The sequence below is a fragment of the Phoxinus phoxinus genome (assembly GCF_949152265.1).
Source record: "Phoxinus phoxinus genome assembly, chromosome: 5".
Classification (NCBI taxonomy): Eukaryota; Metazoa; Chordata; class Actinopteri; order Cypriniformes; family Leuciscidae; genus Phoxinus; species Phoxinus phoxinus.
In genome coordinates this window covers 30,512,185-30,532,133 of record NC_136880.1, presented here as the reverse complement: position 1 = coordinate 30,532,133, position 19,949 = coordinate 30,512,185, and the positions used below count along the sequence as shown (strand labels likewise).

Genomic DNA, 19,949 nt, shown 5'->3' with positions numbered 1-19,949 from the left:
TCGTGTTCGTGGATTGCTCACTCGCTCGCTCTGAACAGTCATACAGAAGAATGAAGAGGAAACTTTGTCTGTAATCATGCAATAATAATAATAATAATAAAAAAAACTTCAGAAAGTTCAGAATGAGCTGTAAGAGGCCAGTAACCCAAATACAGGTTCAAACCCTCAGAGACAAACTCACCCATGGTGCAGTTAGGGGATTGGAAATACACAATCCACCTCCATATATACTATTAACTTGTTGACACTACTATTTAACTTGGCATAAAGAGGACCTATTGTGTTTTTTTTTTTGTTTTTTTTCTTCAACTTTCTTTATTGTGTTTTGTTGCTGTTTGAGCAAGAAAAATGAATCAGTTACAAAGCACAAAGTCCTCAAAGTGAGTTTTTCTCTGTATCAGCAAGCACTGTTTCTGAACTCTCTGACACCCCTCGATTGTAGTCTTGAGTTTTCTTCTGGGCAGTCATAAAAGTCCTCATTATGGGGTGGGCGAAATTACCAAAATCTTATATCACGATACGAGTTATTTCACGATAACAATATCCCAATATAGTTATTTTAAATTTATTTAAATACGGTTTTTATGATAATTCATAATTCTCGTCACCATTTTCACTATCACAAAAGATAATGAATGCTTACTGAAGAGAAGTAAACAATGCAAAGAAAGAACAAAGAAACTACAATAGAACATTGACACAAATTAAATAGACCTACCAGAAAAAACTTCAAGCTCTATAAATAAGAAATACTACATTAATTGTATAAAGTAATCAAAATTAATGTATAAAGTAATCAAAATTAATGTATAAAAAATACTGTATAGTCTTCACTGTTTAAATTAAATACACATGTATTCTTATTTAAGTTACAACAGTGATTCAGTCAAGAGCAGTGAGAGGGGGGCGAAACCTAGTTGAGTTGTGGTAGAAGTGTGTTGACACTTGTGGTGATGGGACAGGGTGTGACATTTCATAAACCCACTCAAAGCTGTTGACCAATCAGAGCACATTGCTATTTTCAGAAGGAGGGGCTTCATAGAAACAGGAACTAAACAGAGCGTTACAGACAGACTGGGAAGAGAGGTGGTGCAACAATGAAAAATATGTGAAAAAATTATATATTTTTTGAACATTCAATCATGAAAACAGTGGTTCATGTGACACTTAGAGCATATATATATATAATAGCCATGATTAATTTATTCTGTGGGTGGTGAAAGTGTCCTATAATAGGCGGGGAATTCTGAGATAACGCGAGTAAAAGATAAAGCGAGTAGCATTCGAGTTATCATGTGATCTCAGCATGACCACCCACTCTTATACTAGAAACTTTTAGGCTACTAATTTGATTTAAGTCTTCATCTGAGCAAAATAATAATAATAATAATTATATTCAATTCTGTAAAAAAATGTTAATGAGGCAAGAATTCCTGAGTGCACCTTTACATTCATATGTAGTAAATGGAAAATCCAAGTGCATTGGGTATAAAAAAAAATGCTGGTCTGAAGGTCAGGGAGAGGCCGTACGTCTGCTAGACTGAGGTAATGAAGCATTAAAGCATGAGCAGAGAGTCAAATATTTGTTCTGCAAGGAAATCAGATTCTTACTCAAGGAAAACACTTCACTGGACATCAGATATTCGTGCCCAAAGCAAATCTGAGAGAGTAGATATATATAGGCATGTTTCCCTCGTAGAATATATGTACTGTAGCTTAAACACATGCAGATTTCGTGAAGTACAAACTGTGGAGATGTGGCTGTGGAGATTTCAATACACTTCCACAGCCAACCAATATCACAAGAGAATCACAAAAGCATATGAATACCTCATAAAAGTTTTTGGTGGTCTGATCAGCCAAGCAAAAAGCTTTAGGAAGAGAAGTTCAAAGCCAGACATTGTAAACATTCGGGGCTAAGCCCAAATATAGTTTGTCCAAGGACATTTTAATTTGGCGCTAACAGCTTTACTAACTTAAAATAAACTTTGTTGTACTATGCTGGAGTAAAGTTCATAAAATAAAACCTTGAGCTTTTATTTTGGAGAAAACGAACACCAGATCACCAGCTGATGCGCACTTCTCTTTAAAACGCAGCACATGCTGCCTATATAATTAAATCACTGTCTTTTGCTGTTTTATAAAGGCCATATCACAGTTTCGGTTTTAGTTCCTTGGCAAAATACAACATTAGAGACCTTTATGTTAGGCTGTAAGTTTTACATTTTCGGTTCATTATGAAACAGTGGCAGGCTGGCAGCACAGGGTCATTAATGGAAAACACAGAATGAATGTTTAGCTGATATATGTGCTAAAGTTGAGTAATATTATATCATAATATTCAACCAGACACAAGCGCTGAATGAGTGACATGAGGAGTGGCTGCGTAACACTGCAGGTATCGAGCCCACAAGCCACCCCAGAACGGATTAGCATGAGAGTGGAAGACAAATATTTGTGTGTGGTTATGATTACAGACATAGACAGTGGTTGGAATGAGATCTGTGTGGAAGGAAGGGGATATTCAGTGGGGGTGTAAAGGCTCAGATTTCTCAAGGGTTCATTCTGTATCACGGTGCTGTGGTCACGGTTTCTGTACTGTTCGATTAATGTTAATAAAATGACATCTTTTTTTTCTTTCTTTTTTTTTTTGCAGAAACACACCCTAATTGAAAAAATAAAAAAAGTTTTCGCCCAGAACAGAACCATACCGCCAATCCAAACTATATGCTAATAGTCAATCGTGTTTGACGATAGTGGTCCTGACAGAAATGCTGTTCTTTACAACTTGCTGTTCATTAAATAATCCTGAAATTAAATAATAATCACGGTTTGCACAAAAGTAAGCAGCACAGCTGTTTTCAACATTGCTAAGAATAAGAAACAATTCTGAAGGATCATGTGATACTGAAGACCAGAGAAAAAGCTGCTGAAAATTCAGCTTTGCCACCACAGGAATAAATTATATTTTAAAATATATTAAAATAGAAAACAGTAATTCAATTGTAATACTATTTCACAATATTACTGTTCTTGATTTTAATTAAATTAAATTGAATTAAAAACAGCCTTGGATAGCATAAGAGACTTTCAAAAACATTTTAAAGGTTTTACGTCCTCCATACTTTTAAATCGTACTGTAATTGCACTTAAAGCTGCATTCCGTAACTTTTTTGGGTTAAAAATGATCCAAAATACATTTGTGAGCAAGTACATAACCAGCCAGTGTTCAAAACGATCTACTTGCCTTAGCTCGATTCAAAACGGTAAGCTTGTAATAATGTTTTTAATTCCAGTTATACTGGTGGATTTCCGCGGGAAATTCGAGCATGTCTTTGCGTCATTACATCACATCTGTACACATAAAGAAGGAGTCTCGGCTAGTAGGCTATATTGCGTTTGAGGATGTTGGAGGTGGAGATTTGAAGCTTTTTCTCAAAGCACTTGATATAATTAAACTTATCAATTTGATGGCGGATCCAAAAAGGTTCAAACGACAATCACCAGAGACAACTGGAGATTCACCCGTTGTAAAATTTGAGATGTCCTTCGGATGAGCCGTTAAACCGAGGTCCTGACTCTCTGTGGTCATTAAAAATCCAAGGATGTCCTTCGAAAAAGAGTAGGGGTGTAACCCCGGCATCCTGGCCAAATTTGCCCCCCGGCCTCTGTCCATCATGGCCTCCTAATCATTCCCATATACCGATCGGCTTCATCACTGTCTCCTCTCCACCAGTAAGCTGGTGTGTGGTGGGCGTTCTGGCGCAATATGGCTGCCGTCGCATCATCCAGGTGGATGATGCACATTGGTGGTGGTTGAGGAGATTCCCCCTTCCATATGTGAAGCGCTTTGAGGTTCCATAAAAAGAGCTATATAAATGTAACAAATTATTATAAATGTTATTATTAAAATGCAAAAGACTTCGGACTTCGGAGTGGCTACAGAAAAAAGATACTGCAACCGGGCCCATGCAAAAACAACGATAATATCGAAAGGGCATTAAATGTAGTCACGTGATGCTGATGTTGTTAACATTAACAATTTGAGAACAAAGTATAATTTGCACAGTTTGACGTGATATGATAACCGATCAGATTTATTCAGCACGATTTACTGCAATGCTTTTTTTGTGCAATGCAAAGTGGATGTTACTTACTTGTTCAGATTATATTTTCCGGTGACAACTCTTACACTGTGTCCTAACTACACAAGATGCGCAATAAAAGGTTTATTTTCCATGTTAATCAGAGTTTTTGTTCTAACCAGCCGCAACGCCGCAACAATTCTATTTTGTCGCGCTGGAACAACCAACACAAAGTGTGAGAATGATAATCTCAGGTACTGTTTATGTGCTTTATTTAATGTTAAAAGGGTATAATGTGACTTTGAATATCAATTAGTGCTCCTAGCTTTGTAGCTGTAAAAGCAACAATGGATAATTCACCTCAGATCTTGAAATTAAACAAATGGAAACAAGAGCGTTGTGAAGAACTGTGAAGAAACAAGTGTATTATTTGACAAAGATTGTTTTAGTAACTCAGTAGCCTATTTATTTGAATAATGTTTAAATGGTGTAATATTTGTGAATTATGTAGCCTACTTATCCATTTTCTTGCGATTGCCGTCAAGATTAATCTCTGGTGCTGTGCAGTTGACGCGAGAGCCCGCCCACACGCTGTTCTGATTGGCTGTGGGTTTTGATTGATTTGTATGCATCTTGCAGTCGCGTCTAGTGTGGACAGACAAATTATTTGTCTGGATCTGGTTAGGACACGGTGTTATGTCCGTCATACTTCCAAAAAGTAGAATCTGTGATTCCGAATGACAGTATCCACACCGGCGCGTTGACTGACATCCACACATTCTCCTCAAAACATTGGATTAATCCGCGCTGTACCGTGCCGAGGCACAACCCACGTAAAGTTGATAATCCCACGAATAACTGCAATTGCAGATTTCGAACATAGATGGCGACAAAGAGGAAAAACTACGGACTGCAGCTTTAACATTACTGCAGTTATCTGTAGGGTAAGGGACTTGTGTAGGATACAGGCTAAGCTAGCAGGCTAATCTGCTAGCAGTATGCTAAGTTAGTACACTGAACTAACTAACAGTACAAAACGCACACAGAACTATGAATGGTGAACAGTAAGATTACAGAAACCGTTTCACCCCTTATACCCAGACTCACCATGCGTTTTGCTGGACAGACGCTTGCGCTGGTTGGTGGAGGTGTTGTGTGGGAGGAGTGTGTTTTGCTGGTGATTGCTGTTGACAGGACTGGTAGCTATGATGTTATCCTTGTACTTGCTCATTAGGGACAGTTTTGTACTATCACTCCCTGATGGAAAAAGGTTACAATTAGGGATAAAGAAAGATAGATGAATGAGCAGCAAATAACAGTCCACCAAGGGCATGCAGAGACACTTTATGCAAACGCTTGTCATTCAGAAGGACAAGTCTAAGTGGTCTATGTGAAGTATTTTCAGGGTTATATTACAACGAAAGCAACTGAGAGCCTTTACAGCCCAGCGATTCTGGATATGACATTCCGTCATTCACCATTACGCAACATCGCCATCCCCTGTAGTTAGTTTGCCCCTTTATAATGAGTAAATTGCACAACTAAGACAACTGGCACTGCAGGGTTTCATTGTATTAGGCAAATTACTGTGACAGCATGAAATCGCTCCTCTCCTGCAAAGCTTTTTAGGGGTATTTATAATGGGCTACTCTTCAAGGCAAACATCAACATCATTTCACATCTGATAAGGGGTGGCCATTCCAAATTCTGTGTGACCAATGGACAAGGCCAATCTGGCACAGACTCGGGTCTGGTCATGGGACTCACATCTATCCTTGACTATTACAGAGCGTAAATGGGTTCCATGGGTGCCATGCACCCACGGGCAAATAGGCAGTTTTGCTTAGCAGGAATATACAGTGTTATCACTTTGATATTATTTGGGAAAAATAGCTTTAGCTAAATAAATAAATATGTCCTGTTGATTTCCTCTCTGCAGTTGTTTTGATATAGGCTTTATCCAATTTCTGGAGCTTTGCACTCAACCCGGGGTTTCTTGCAGCCACATACCGAAAAGGCGAGCTCTGCCGCTGACTATTGAGCTATTGAGGTGAAATAAATATTTTCAGGGCCAACAATGTGCGAATGATGTGCTTAGTACATGCAATTTAAATCTCACAGGTTCCTGGATGTAAAAATAGATTTGGTTTCATGTTGTTTATATATACATAAATCAAAAGACATTCAAAGGATTTTGCATGAAAAATTCTATTTCTAAAGAGTTTTTTTAACAGCTATATCAAATGTAAAAAGAACTTCAACACGCTTTGATCATGTGCATTCACTTATGCATTCAAGGCCTGGTTGACAAGTTGTTTATATAACTGAAATTAGGCACTGAATCAAAACATTGAATTGGGAGTGTGAATTAATTTACAGAATGATTAAAGTATGCTATTAAATCATTAAGGTTATTGTCTGAGGTTATATTGGACATTTTATAGCACATCCCCCTCATGTCATTCCAAAGCTGAATGCGTTTCTTTCTTCCATACAGCACAAAGGGGGGCATTTTTGAAGTGCAGGTTACTCTTTTACATGCAACTACAATGAATGGCCACTGAAGCATTCAAGCTTTAAAAAGGATGAAAAAGCACCATAAAAATTATTACAAAAGTGGTTTATATGGCTTGTGTGATACATTCCAAGTCGTTTGAAGCCATAGCTGATGCTGAAAATTCAGCTTTGCCATCACAGGAATCAATTACATTTTAAAATATATTCAAATAGAAAACTTATTTTAAATTGTAATAACATTTCACAATATGACTGCTTTTTAAAGCATCAAAATAAATGCAGTCTTGGTGAGCATTAGATACTTCTTTCAAAAAAAATTTTTTTAAATCCTACCAATTCCAAATTTGTGAATAGTAGTGCGTGTCATCTAAAATAATGGTCATTCAACAAAACTGAACAAATCATTTTGGTGAATAGACTCAAAAGATTTGAATAACTGGAATAAATCAAAACCTCCTCTGCTACTTTAAAGCTTCAATCATTGTAATTGCATAGAAAAGAACAACCAGCACACATTCATACATTTGAAATGGCATAAAGGTGAGTAAATAAATTAGAATTTTTAGTGAACTTTAACTTGCAGTTTAACATAGATTTTTATATTCATACAGTGCAGCTGTACACACACCTGGAGTGAGGTCCATGCCAGCTTTGTCATTGCACCCTTGAAGTGAGTCAAGTGTACGTGTCATCTGACTGGTGAAGTCCTCTCCGCCATTCATGCACTCCCGCTGCAGGTGGTGTCGTAGGTCTGTGATGTCATACTCGTACCCGTCCAAGATCGGAGTCTCACGGATGCTGAGCGTGCCGCTCGAGTTGTGGCCCTGCCCGCGAGAATTTCTCAAACTTTCCCGGGCCTGTCCACCCATCAGCACCGAGGGGATGTAGTGAATCTCATTGGCTGCTTCAGCACTAGCGCTCTTCTGCGGCTGAGGTACCCGGCGACGTTTACACCAGCGTCTACGAGTGTACAGGATCAACACCAAACACAGGATGGACAACAGAAGAGCGATCATACCACCCTACAGGGACGAAGAAAATGGAAGAGAGAAAATGTATGTATAAAGAGTAAAAAGATACTGCAATTCTATTATGTTCAGATGTATTTCATAATGTAAACCAAATCATTGATTTTTATTTTTTTAGATTGAAAAAGAACATTGTTTTTTTTCTCCCAAAGTACTTCATTCAAAATGATATACCAGGATTTATAATGTGAATCAATCTGATTCAGGTCATCTGAATGATGACTGCCTCACACACATGAGATATGATATTATAAATCTGAAATTCAAACTTAAGGCCTAAATTATAAATATGCAGCACTTAGTTGCGCAGTGGGAGAACCACTGTGCCACTAAGAAACATATTGTACACAACAAAGCAGCATTATATTCAAGTATACTGAACTGAAGGAAACAACTCAAATGTACTTACCCACAATAAACTGAATTAAAGAATTATTCAATTTCACCTATTCCACATCTTTTATTATCATGTAGATGTCAGAAATTAGTTGGACCATGCTGAGTATTAGCATTCTAGTTCAATTTGTTTTTTACAAAAAGCTCTTATTCATATAGGTAGCCTAACTTATGCTGAACAAAAATGTGTGTGTGCTTCAGAAAGAACTGAAACTGCAATAAATGGTTTGTTATTGATTACAAATTCTCAGCAGTTTTAAAAGGTATTACATACGTTTTCTGGTAATGCATGATATGTACAAGGCCAAGAACCAGGATGGATGGAATAGAAAAAAAGGGTTTTAGCTATAAAAAATTTAGCTATATTAATATTTGTGCCATATGTGTACTAAGGATAGTGTAGTATTTAAAAAGCATGTAATAATCATTATGTTTTTAAAGAGACATGCAACAGTGTAAGTGAATTTGTGTAGCTATAGCTGAAGAAAAACATGGAGTTGTTTTCTGTGCATTTTACAAAAATGATCATGATTATGACTAATTATAGTGGGGAAAATACAATGCAAGACAGTGTGATTATAATCTACACATGCCACTAAAGACTGCTGGATAAAAACCATACCAAGACTGCGGCCACATACAGCACCAGATCCAACAGATAATTGGTTTTGTGTAATTCAATTTCCTTTGGGTCCATCACTTTGAATTAGCCAAACAAGCAAAATGTAACTTCACTGCGTAGAAAATTATGGAAGGCTGCATGTTACAGACGGTTTAAAATTAGACCAGATGGGATTTTTCTTTATGAAGGGCAAACTATAAAGACCAAACGAAACCTCACAATCTAGCAGCATGAGCAGACCTAATTGAATTAGCCAACGGATACAAGTGATGCTATCATGGGTTTTTCACATTCTTTAACAACGTTAAGCAGATGTCTTGTAAGCTCCCAAAATGGGTAATATTTTGCAGCAATTGATTCTGTCATTTTCCTGCATAAAGTTTTTATTATTTTAGTGCCAACTGATATATTTGTTGTTCAAATTAACTCAGTTTAATACAGAAAGCTATTGAAATTATAATATACAGGACAATATAGCTTTTGGTTTACAGCTGTTAGGCAACAAGGCATTTAACGAATCCTGAAAATGACTGCAAAGATACTGCAAAGCAAGTACACAAAGAGTTGCAGTCATTTATTTCCATGGACACTTTTTCCAATATTAGCAAGCATTTAAAACACTGAAGCCAACTAAAACAACTGTTTAGCAGAATCTGCATTTAAGAATTTTGATAAGAGCAATCTTACGCATAAAATGTAAAATGTATCAATAAGCATTTTGTTAAAATCATAAATTATAATGCAAGACTATATTATGTACAGTATATGCATATATATGTGAGTGCATATCAGTCAAATATTATGCCCTTCTTGTATATTTCACTAAATGCAGTAGGATTATAATTTTGAAGAACAATCTCAACACAAGGCATAAACGATTTTTGAAGATCGCAACTGTGCAGAGGATGACGGTTATGCATTTCTTCTTGATAAATCACCTCCTGCTCCGCCTGTAAAATCAATGCAAAATGTGCATCTTATTGACTTTCATCCCTCTGAAAGTATGAGGATGATAAATAATTGCGATTTCTTAAGACAAAAGTTTTTTTATTGTTTGTTTCTGCATGAACGTGATGTAAGACCGAGGGACTGAGCCAATATTAATGAGTGGGTCATTGCAGGACAGTTTTCCAGATGGGCATTTATCTGATCTAGGTGGCTTTTTCAGAATAAATGAGAAAGGCAAGAGGAAATGCCCTTTCCGTTCAAGGGTGCATGTGGGCATAAAACAAGGTATTTTCAAGCACTTAAACTCTAAGTGTATGTAGCGAAGGAGAATCCACAGGGATAAAAACGGATTTACTGAATTGGTCATGACTCCCATGTTTTATTGACTTATTTATTACACTTCCTCCATTAAATGCTATCTGGTGCCAATATCCTCCATCTGTGGAACAAGTATGGACAGTATTCAGCTGCGCCATATTCAGAGAAAAAAAAGGGGTGGGGGATGATATATATCAGTTATCTTATCACTTTCGATTTATTCAGCTTTCAATTACATTTTAAAGCTTTAGCAATTTTGTTGTGTCTTGTCATTTTTTATGTCATGTCTATATTCAGTAGTAAGTTTTTAGTTTAGTTATTTTGAGTTATTTTAGTACTTCAATTTTTATTTTGGCTAGTTGCCAAGACAACATTTACGTTTAGTTTAATTTTTTTGTATATATATTTTGTTATTTCAGTTAATGTTTATTTTACTTCAATAATTCTTTTTTTTTATTGTTTTAGGTTTAGTTAACGATAATAACCCTGAAATATATGCATGTAGTCAATTTAAAGTGTTAATTTATAGATAAATAAATAAGTAAATAAATAAAAACACACGTTAAATTGACCATGATAGGAGATCAAAATACTACCGACCTCTTTCTTCTGTGATACACACCAGTGAAGACCACCATGTGCTTAAGAAGTGCACTCATGAGAGGCAGTGCATTTAAGAGAATGCATATGCATTACTCAATATAGACTTTTCTTCTTAATGTCCATGCAAACTGCATTATAAATACCCACCTCTAAGCAAAGAGCTTTGGACTGCAGTGTTACCTGAAATAACTATTCCTGGAATGTCATCATCGTGACTACCTCAGAGATTCATCTTTCACCGCTTTTAACATTGCTTGCCCCTCTTTCTAGCATTCTTAGCCATTGGTTACATTCATGCTGCCCTGGGCCCTTGGGAAAGAGTTTAACGCAAAGATATATCACTTTCCTCTTATGGCTGCTAACAGGGCAGAAACTCCAGCAGATCTGTTTTATAAATGGAGTTGAGCTTTCAGGATGTTTACACATGCATCCTGGCCTTGCTTTGCAGGTGCCTATGGAGATGCATAGTTTAGATGGGATTGGGGAAAAGAACAGCATGTAAGCATGAGATGCTTTCGGAAAGATCAGCGTTTTGGGACTTAGTGCAGCTGTTGAGTTCAGGTAGCAACTTCCTCCTTCAAAATACCCACTATCAATTCTGTCAAGGTGGATAAATCAGCTTCATACATGGAGGAAAGAAGCATGCGTTTCCTCTGACGCACCTTAAAGCTCACAGAGTGTTTGTAAAGCAACTATTTTATTGGCTGTTAGCCAATGCGAAAATAATTGATTTCTGCTTTATTGCTTTAGCTCTCCTTCATATCCAATTCCACATCCACCTTAATGCCACCCCGCCAGTTTCCTCTGATACACTATCTTCTAATATTCCCAGAAGTGTGGGAAATTCAACATACATACTTCAGCTGGGGGGGATAGCACTATTTACCAAGAGCTACATCAGCACAAGGTGTGATGTTCCATTTTATGGGCAAAGGGGAGAAAGAAAAAAAAACAAAGAAAGACTTTAATCACATCATAAATTCTGGATTTATTAGCTCAGACCAACATAAAAGATTGTCTGAGACATCAATCCAAGGCCCAGATTATTGCCGCAACAACAAGGAAAGAAAACCACTATAATTAGTCTCAATTCACGAGGTCACAAAGTATGTTCTTTTAAAAACTAAATGTGAAAGATTTATATTGAGTTTTTCGTGACAGACGGAGTTACTGATCATATTTAAAGCGACAAAATCAATGTAAGATTTCTTAATGAAATATAACACAGGAAGCTGAGAATGTTTAAGGAATGATTTAGCTCAATCAATACTGTAATTACGTTAGGCTCATATATCTCTCAACCACCATTCAATATAGACGTATGGCTTATGAACACAAAGAAAGTATGAGTTCATCTCAACAAGAGAGACATTTCCTTTGTTTTTACAAAGTTCCAAACTTTTCTAAAAAAAGTAGGGTTGCTAGCAACCCGGGGCACGTAATAATGTATGTATATTTTTTTGTGTGCAACAACAATTGAATCTCTGAAACAATTAAATGACTCAATAAGTGCAATTCAATGATGAAGTGACGTTTCACTCATACTGCAGGCAGAAAGCAAAAGAATACACAAGTATAATCAGCAAAACTTGAAATGGCTCAATGATTTACTGCAGAGCATGTACTGAACGCAATCAAATATTAGTGTCACTGTCACATGATGGATCTGCTGAAAAAGCCATAAGCGATCAAAAAATATTGATTTTAAAGACCTGGAAAATGATAGCTTTGAGAATATGTTTGAGATTGCGAATATGAGCCAGATGCTGAATGTACTGGGAAATGAGCTCTGATGATGACAGTGATGATGGTAAAAAGCATCTGCTCAAATTGAACCAATTCCAAGTTCCAAAAGGTAAAAATATGCTTTATTTTATTATTTTGTAATTGTTATTAATATCAGGAGAGTTTTATACCATTGCGGCAGGTAGAGATCCATCCATGCTAGCTATAGATCCGGGTCGCTAAAAACCTGAATAAGTAATAATGATTGGTGAAACATTTATACAAGAAAAGGTTAGAGGGACAGATAAAAAACAAAAAATACAGAAAACTATTTTAAAAAAATTTTTTATTACCAGTTCTATCCTCTAACAATAGAATTCCATACACCACAACAAATGCATTGTCTATTTTGAGGAAATAATAACATACAAAATATACTCTATATATATTTTCCCCATGTTTTTTTTATTTATTATTCATTGTTGTGTTCATAAAAAAAAAAAAAAAAACTGCATCTATTATTGTGCTAAATCCAGGACACAATACCATCTGTTTCTGTTGCCAATTTGAGGATGGCTGTCAGGTGTTGTGATATAGATGCAATGAGGACTGTGTTACACGTCTTTCCACCCAGCGTGTGCAAATCACTGCAAGGGCACGGCGCAGCTGAGCCAGCCATCCGCAGAGAGATAAACCACTGGGGAACAAGCTTCAGGCTGGCAAATGGGAGAAACTGGGGTCAGGAGCAGCCTATGGATGTTCAGGCTTGCTGAGTAGAGCAAATTGCAGCTTGTAAAACGGCCATCTGAATGGAGGGGGAGGTGTGCCTAAAAAAAAACCTTCCTGTTGAGAATACAGCCACCTCTGAGAACATATTAGTACAAAACGAGTGCGCAACAAGACGGAAAAATAGCTCGCTAAATATCAAAGGTCCCCTTGAGTGGCAGTGGAATGTGTTATTTGATTGTAGGTGGGATTTGGTGACTTGGTCATTTGTAGAAACCCCCCACCCCCCACCCCTGCAGTTGACTCAATTGCTCATCTATTACAGATGCCCAATGACAGCGGCAGGAAAGAGGGTGGTCGCTCTTTGACAGCCTGGGTAAGCAAGCCACTGCTGCTTTCAATAGGTTACACATTACCCCCTTAAGAGAAGAAAAATAAGCCGAGATGGAAAAAACACTTTCAATTTGCAACATGGCCTTTGTGATAGCTGCTGGAGATACGAGCCGAAGAATAGATTGTTAAAAAAAGAAGAAAAAGCCTCATCAAAGTCAAAATGACAGCACAGCTGGGCTTTCATCAAGGCACATTTGACGAGTGCTTATCCATTCACAAACCCTAAACTATCATGGTGAGACTGCGAGCCTGGCGCTGAACGACCACCGTGCACCACTGAGCCGAGCAAAAGCCCCAGCTGGCCCGAGGACCGCCACGTATGGCCCACAATTGACATGGACTGGTGACAGGTGTCTACACTGACGGCTCGCTTTCTCTGGGACTGGCATCGCTGCAAAGCACTCAAGGAAGTGATATGATTTTAGGGGGTACTAGGTTTAGGATCTTGCCCTCCGGCCGAGATGAGTCAGAGCCAGAAGGGGATGCGGCGTAGGTACCATCTGTCACAGAGGCTGCCCGTCACACCACCAATAAAAAACTCCCACTTCTCTCCCACCTTTGCAACAACACAGTCTTAGCTCTGAAGAAAAGAGTGGCACAATGAGAAGAATAAAATGGTCAAATCAAATGGGTGGGACATAGGGGGGAAGATTTTTTTTCTTTTGCATCTTTGGCAAATTTGAATACGTTCATATTGGTTTGTTTTTCGAGAGCAAGTTGAGGATTCAAGGTCATCTGATAATTTCACATTCAGCAAGCGTAAAGCCATGTACCGCAAAGCAGCTATATGGCCTGTTTTGCTCAGATTTTTAAATAGAAATAATCAATCACTTTTCTGCCTTTGAAAAATGCCCTAAGATATATATATATATAGGGCTTGACATTAACACCACCAACCTGCCAAACGCGGGTTCATTTCCGCAGTGGCATGTAATGCAGTCACTCCTACTAGCCACTTTGGCGGGTTGAATTTTATACAGGCCTAATATACATTTTTATATTGTAGTCTTTTAAAAAGACATCTGAAATAATAAACTAAGTGTGATGTAGTGTTTTAATATTTAACAACAATATGTAGTGTTTTAATATTTAAATATGTATGCAAAATATTGATTTATTGATACGGAAACATTTAAACTCTTCCGCAGGATATAGGGATCTCCCAGTCACGTGACCCCTAGCCGCGTGTCAGCCATTTTGACGGAATACATCCGTCAGCTACTCAGTGGCAATCGTTTATATACTGTCTATGGTGGCAATGGATCTATTATTAGGGGTGTGTAATATATATTCTATGGTGGCAATGGATCTATTATTAGGGGTGTGTAATATATATTATTATTATACTAATAATATAATTATTAGTATAATTAGCCTAAATATTGCAATACTTTGCACTACAGTATTGATATAATTGCGTGCACAAAATATCTCGATATTGAACAGAATCTATTTTTTCCCGGCCGTCAGCTAACTCTTCACATCATGTCATCGCACTTATTAGCATCACAAAAAGATACAAGAGGAAGATAAAGGAATTAGGAATCATAGATCCATATGAAGCACCACAAGTTCTTTTTACAGGCATTAAATGTGTAGAAAACCTTCCTGACATTGAGTTCAGTGACATTTACAGCTACCTTATTCACTTCCCATCACGCAAACGTTACACCGGAGCTTCATTAAAAGCATACAAAAGCTTAACGTTAGCAGGCTATCGGTATCACGAGTCCGGCTGGGTCAGCAACTATTTGATTTGGACACCAGCAGGGAAGGATTTTTTAATCATCACCGCAAAGGTCGGTCAATGTATTTTAATCACCAAATTATAGTAACGTTACCTGTAATAATTTTTTAACTGAGTTTAGAGGGAAAAACAAAACAAAATCACCCGTTTATTGCCACCGACCACTTGTTTCTCCGTTTTATTTCTTTTGGGATACGGTATAAAGATATTCCTTTTGTATGATCACGTATCTGATCGCATCCAACTGCAGAGCATCACTCGGGCATGATAGGAATATTTCGCGACGAGCTGTATATCACCGGCGGTTTACCATTTTCTATTCCGTCAAGATAGCTGCTCCAAATGGCGTGACGTCACACGGGACGTCCCTATACAATACCAGATGCACATTCTCACTCTCTAATTTCTCCGACAGGTAGTTGACACACAAACCCGCGTTCCCTCACCCCCTCGTTTCGTTTGGGGGTACCTATAAAATACCTATACGACAGTTGTCCCCTATGGTATCAATGTCAAAATTGTGGCCAGCGAGAAAGCTGAGTGGCAAGTAACTTTGTAAACCACTAGCCACAGTGGCTGGTGAGCAAAAAAGTTTATATATAAATATATATATATATATATATATATATATACATACAGTATATTGATAAATATTTACATACAATCAACAAATAATTAAAATGATATGTTTTCATGGTGCCTCATTAAAAAAATCAGATGAGAAAAAAAAAATACTCAACTCACTCATCAGAAGCAAACTGAAAAATCATGTTCTAGCAAAAATCTTTATGAGCCTACATAATTTCACCTTACTAAACCTTAAATGGTAGTGGTGTCTCAATCAAGCAGTGATCGCACAAATCTTGTTTTCACATCTGTAGTCTAAATAATTAAGGAATTAAAGACCGGGTCCCAATCTTTTAGTTGTTCACACGGACATCAAACACAATGTATTTGTGCTTAAATAATGCGCTGTCCTTCATGAAGCATGCATAATGCTCTGAGAAGAGAAAATTGTTTGGATCCCATTGCTCACCTCAATGAGGTTGAATCATCTGCTGACTTCCTGCATGTTGCCTTTAGAATACTAATAACTCTCTTTGTGGGGATATCAATGTCAGAGGCTGTGTTTGAGATAGGAGGCATGCAATATTCTTCAGCTTCTGAGGGATCATGCAGGGTTCGCTCAATAGAGGAGGTTTCCCGGAGCTCGGAGGAATCATATTCCGACAGGGATCTTTCAGTAATCAGTGGCTTTGCACAGAGAATCAACTAACCATCCAAAACAACTGCCATACTGCTCTAATGCACAATTACAGGATTTAGAATTCAAGCAGCAAAGAAAATCCAGCAAAGCCTGGAGCCCCCATATGTCCCTTTTGCTTTATAAAGAAATAATGAGCCATTTGTGCATTTCCTATAAAAATATTTGCATACCAAACACTTGAATATCACAGCAGCTCATTCATCTAACCTGTGTTCAGAACTCTCCATTCATCTGAGCTGCTAACTTTGCCCCCGTACAAATCCCACTGCTGTTCAGCATGACAATTTACAAATATGGATTTTCCACTAATTATACAGAGTATGTTTAAAAGCTTTTTAAAATCCTTATGCCCTGAAGAGTCTTCGCTCCGATTGTTCTTAGGGTAACTACTTCTAGGGATGACAGTAGAATAACGATCCGAGAGAGGAGAACCGTAAAGCCAGGAGGCGTAACCACTAATTGACTGAATCTGAACAAATGCTATCTTCCTTTCCATCTAACACACAACACAACATAAACTTTTCTTATCCAAGTAATGTTTTTTTTTCTCCCGGCTTAGTTCAGACGAAACCTGCAGGACTCCAAGGAAAGATTGAAAGATTATAAATTTACTATAAAAATATATATATATATATTTATATATACACCGGTACTTGTTTTGCCTCTTGAAAGTTTGTTTATGGGCTTTTCTTCAACTACATATATTTTATGTCTTATGAGTCATTATTTCTTTTTGCTAATTATCAAATTATTTTTATGGATAGACTTTTTTTTTCTTGTTCCACATCCAGAATTTTGACCTTATAAAAATAGGTTGATTTGACCCAAAACATTTATGAAGAATTTTTTTACTCAAATTACTATACCCAAATTCACATTTCCATCACAACGATCAATTACTGCATTATCAGTACAAAGCCCATAGTGAATTACAAACAAAAGTTATTATACTCCGTTATCATGGAGACAACAGTGTCAGTGAAGAGAATTCATGCATCAGCTTCCAGGGAGGCTTTATCATCTTTAAAGCTTCTTTTGTCCAGATTAAACTATAGGGAACTTTTACTGGCCGGGGACTTGAATTGGGACTGGCTAAATGTTGTTTCTGATGAATTTAAATCTTTCTGTGATTCTATCAGTCTTAGCTAGTTGGTAAATGTACCTACAAGGCCTAATCTAAAAAATCCAGATAAATCTACTTTAATCGACTTGATTCTAACAATCACCCTCATAAATTTTTATCCATGAGTGTCTTTTGTAATGATCTGAGTGATCATTGTGTTATTGCTACTTCGAGAGGCAGTAAAATACCCAAATGTAAATCGCAAATTATTAGAAAGAGGAATTTAAAAAACTTTAATGAACAAGCATATCATCATTATCTATATTTGATTAACTGGGGACAGCTAGGCCTGTTGCCTGAAGTTGAGCTTGCCTGGACACTTTTTAAGGAGAATTTTGAGAAAATTGTAAATAAACATGCTCCTTGGACAAAGCACAGAGTGAAGGGACGGGAAAACCCTTGGTTTTCTCCAGAGTTGTCAGACATTATCCATCAACGAAATGTGGCATGGGCTAAAGCTAGAAATGGTGATTCTGCCACTGACTGGTCCATTTTCAGACAACTAAGAAATAAATGTACATCGCTTATCAAAAAGGCTAAATCAGAATATTATTTATCAGTCACAAGTGAAAACCTTAATAATCCACAGAAATTTTGGAAAGTCATAAAGTCTCTTTCTGTGAATAAAAGTAATGAAGCCCTCCCAAAATTCGTCTTAAAAAACTCTCTCCCAGTCTACGACAGAGTTGATGTCTTAAATTGCTTTAATGAGCATTTTGTATCAGTTGGTTCTCTGTCCGAGTCGACAGGAGTAGTCGCTGTCACTCCATGCACATTCTCTCCAGTGTTTTCTGGAGAGCCTTATAATTTTGTTTCTTTTACTGTGCAGCAGGTGCATGGAGCTCTTAAAGCGTTAGATCACAGAAAACCTCCTGGACCAGATTTAATAGAGCCTTACTTTCTGAAAAAGGCAGCTGATTTTGTTGCAGAGCCCCTTACAATTCTTTTTAATCTGTCAATTCAAACCAATGAAATACCATCAGTTTGGAAGTCAGCTTTTGTTACTCCCTTGTTTAAAGGAGGTGATCCAGCAGTTTTAACTAACTATAGGCCTATATCTAACTTGTGTATTTTGTCAAAAATTTTAGAATCCCTTGTTTCAGACCAAATAAAAGAGTTTTTATACTCAAATGAACTCCTTTCTAAACTGCAATCAGGCTTCAGGAAAAATCACAGTACCATCACTGCTGTTACAAAAGTAATTAATGACATACTTGTCGCTCTTGACAGAAAGCAATTCTGTGCATCACTTTTTCTTGATTTGTCGAAAGCTTTTGACACAGTGGACCATGCTGTTCTAAAGCATAGGCTTCTTTGTCTGGGATTGTCTGATTTTGTAGTTTCCTGGTTCATGAATTATCTGAGTGACAGGACTCAGTGCATTAAATGTGATGGTCTATGTTCTGCATTAGTGAAGGTTCACAAGGGGGTGCCACAAGGCTCAATATTAGGTCCTCTCTTGTTTATCATGTATATAAATGAACTAGGCCAAAATGTGTCGGATGCTAATATACATTTCTATGCTGATGACACAATTATTTATTGTTTTGGATCATCCCCAACTAAAGCGGTTGAGTCTTTGCAGAAAGCTTTTGATGTGGTTCAACGCACGCTTATGCAGCTTAAGCTGGTTCTCAATGCTGATAAGACCAAACTGATGCTGTTTAGTAATACTAAGAAGGTTTCTCAAGCTCCTCCTCCTGTGTTCACTTTGACTGGAAGTGTCATAGAGGTGGTTCATTCTTATAAGTACCTTGGTATCTGGCTTGATGATGCTCTCACTTTTAAGTCTCATATAGACAACCTTGTGAAGAAACTCAAACTTAAACTGTCCTTTTACTTTCTAAATAAATTTTGTTTTTCTTTTAAAGCAAAAAAGCAGCTAGTCACTGCAACATTTTTATCTGTCTTAGATTATGGAGACCTGGTGTATAGGACCGCTTCAGCACAATGTCTGCATAAGATTGACACTGTTTATCATGCGTCTCTGAGATTTATTACGAATTGTAAAAACTTGACCCATCATTGTGAATTGTATTCCAGAGTGGGATGGCCATCGTTGTCCAACAGGAGATCAGGGCACTGGCATATTTTTATCTATAAGGCCATGCTTGGTCTGTTGCCATCCTACATCTGTAGTTTAATCACATGGAGAAGTGTTGGTTCTTATTCACTGCGATCAAATGATCACTTGCTGCTCTTTGTTCCATTTGCCCGTACAGAACTGGGAAAAAGGGCTTTTGTCTACTCCGCTCCTTCTGCATGGAACTTTTTGCAAAAAGACTTGAAATTATCTGAACTTATTTCCTTAAATACTTTTAAGTCCAGATTGAGAGAACCTGAAATGACCTGTTTAAATTGTAAATGTTTTTAATTATTTGTATTGTGCAACTTTTATAAATGTAATTGACTGTGTTTTTGCTGCCTCTTGGCCAGGACTCCCTTGAAAAA

The 19,949-nt window shown here is 37.3% G+C and overlaps 1 protein-coding gene across 7 annotated transcripts in view; it reads right to left on the bottom strand.

Moving 5' to 3' along the window:
• Positions 1–19,949, bottom strand: part of astn1 (astrotactin 1) — a 246,091-nt gene that overhangs the window by 147,291 nt on the left and 78,851 nt on the right. For all 7 annotated transcript variants that reach the window (XM_079612600.1, XM_079612595.1, XM_079612594.1 and 4 more), the window contains exons 3-4: positions 7,231–7,624; positions 5,193–5,342 (exon numbers count right to left, since the gene is read on the bottom strand). In XM_079612600.1, the coding sequence (XP_079468726.1) occupies positions 5,193–5,342; positions 7,231–7,624 (544 nt within the window). The remainder of the gene's footprint in view (positions 1–5,192; positions 5,343–7,230; positions 7,625–19,949) is intronic.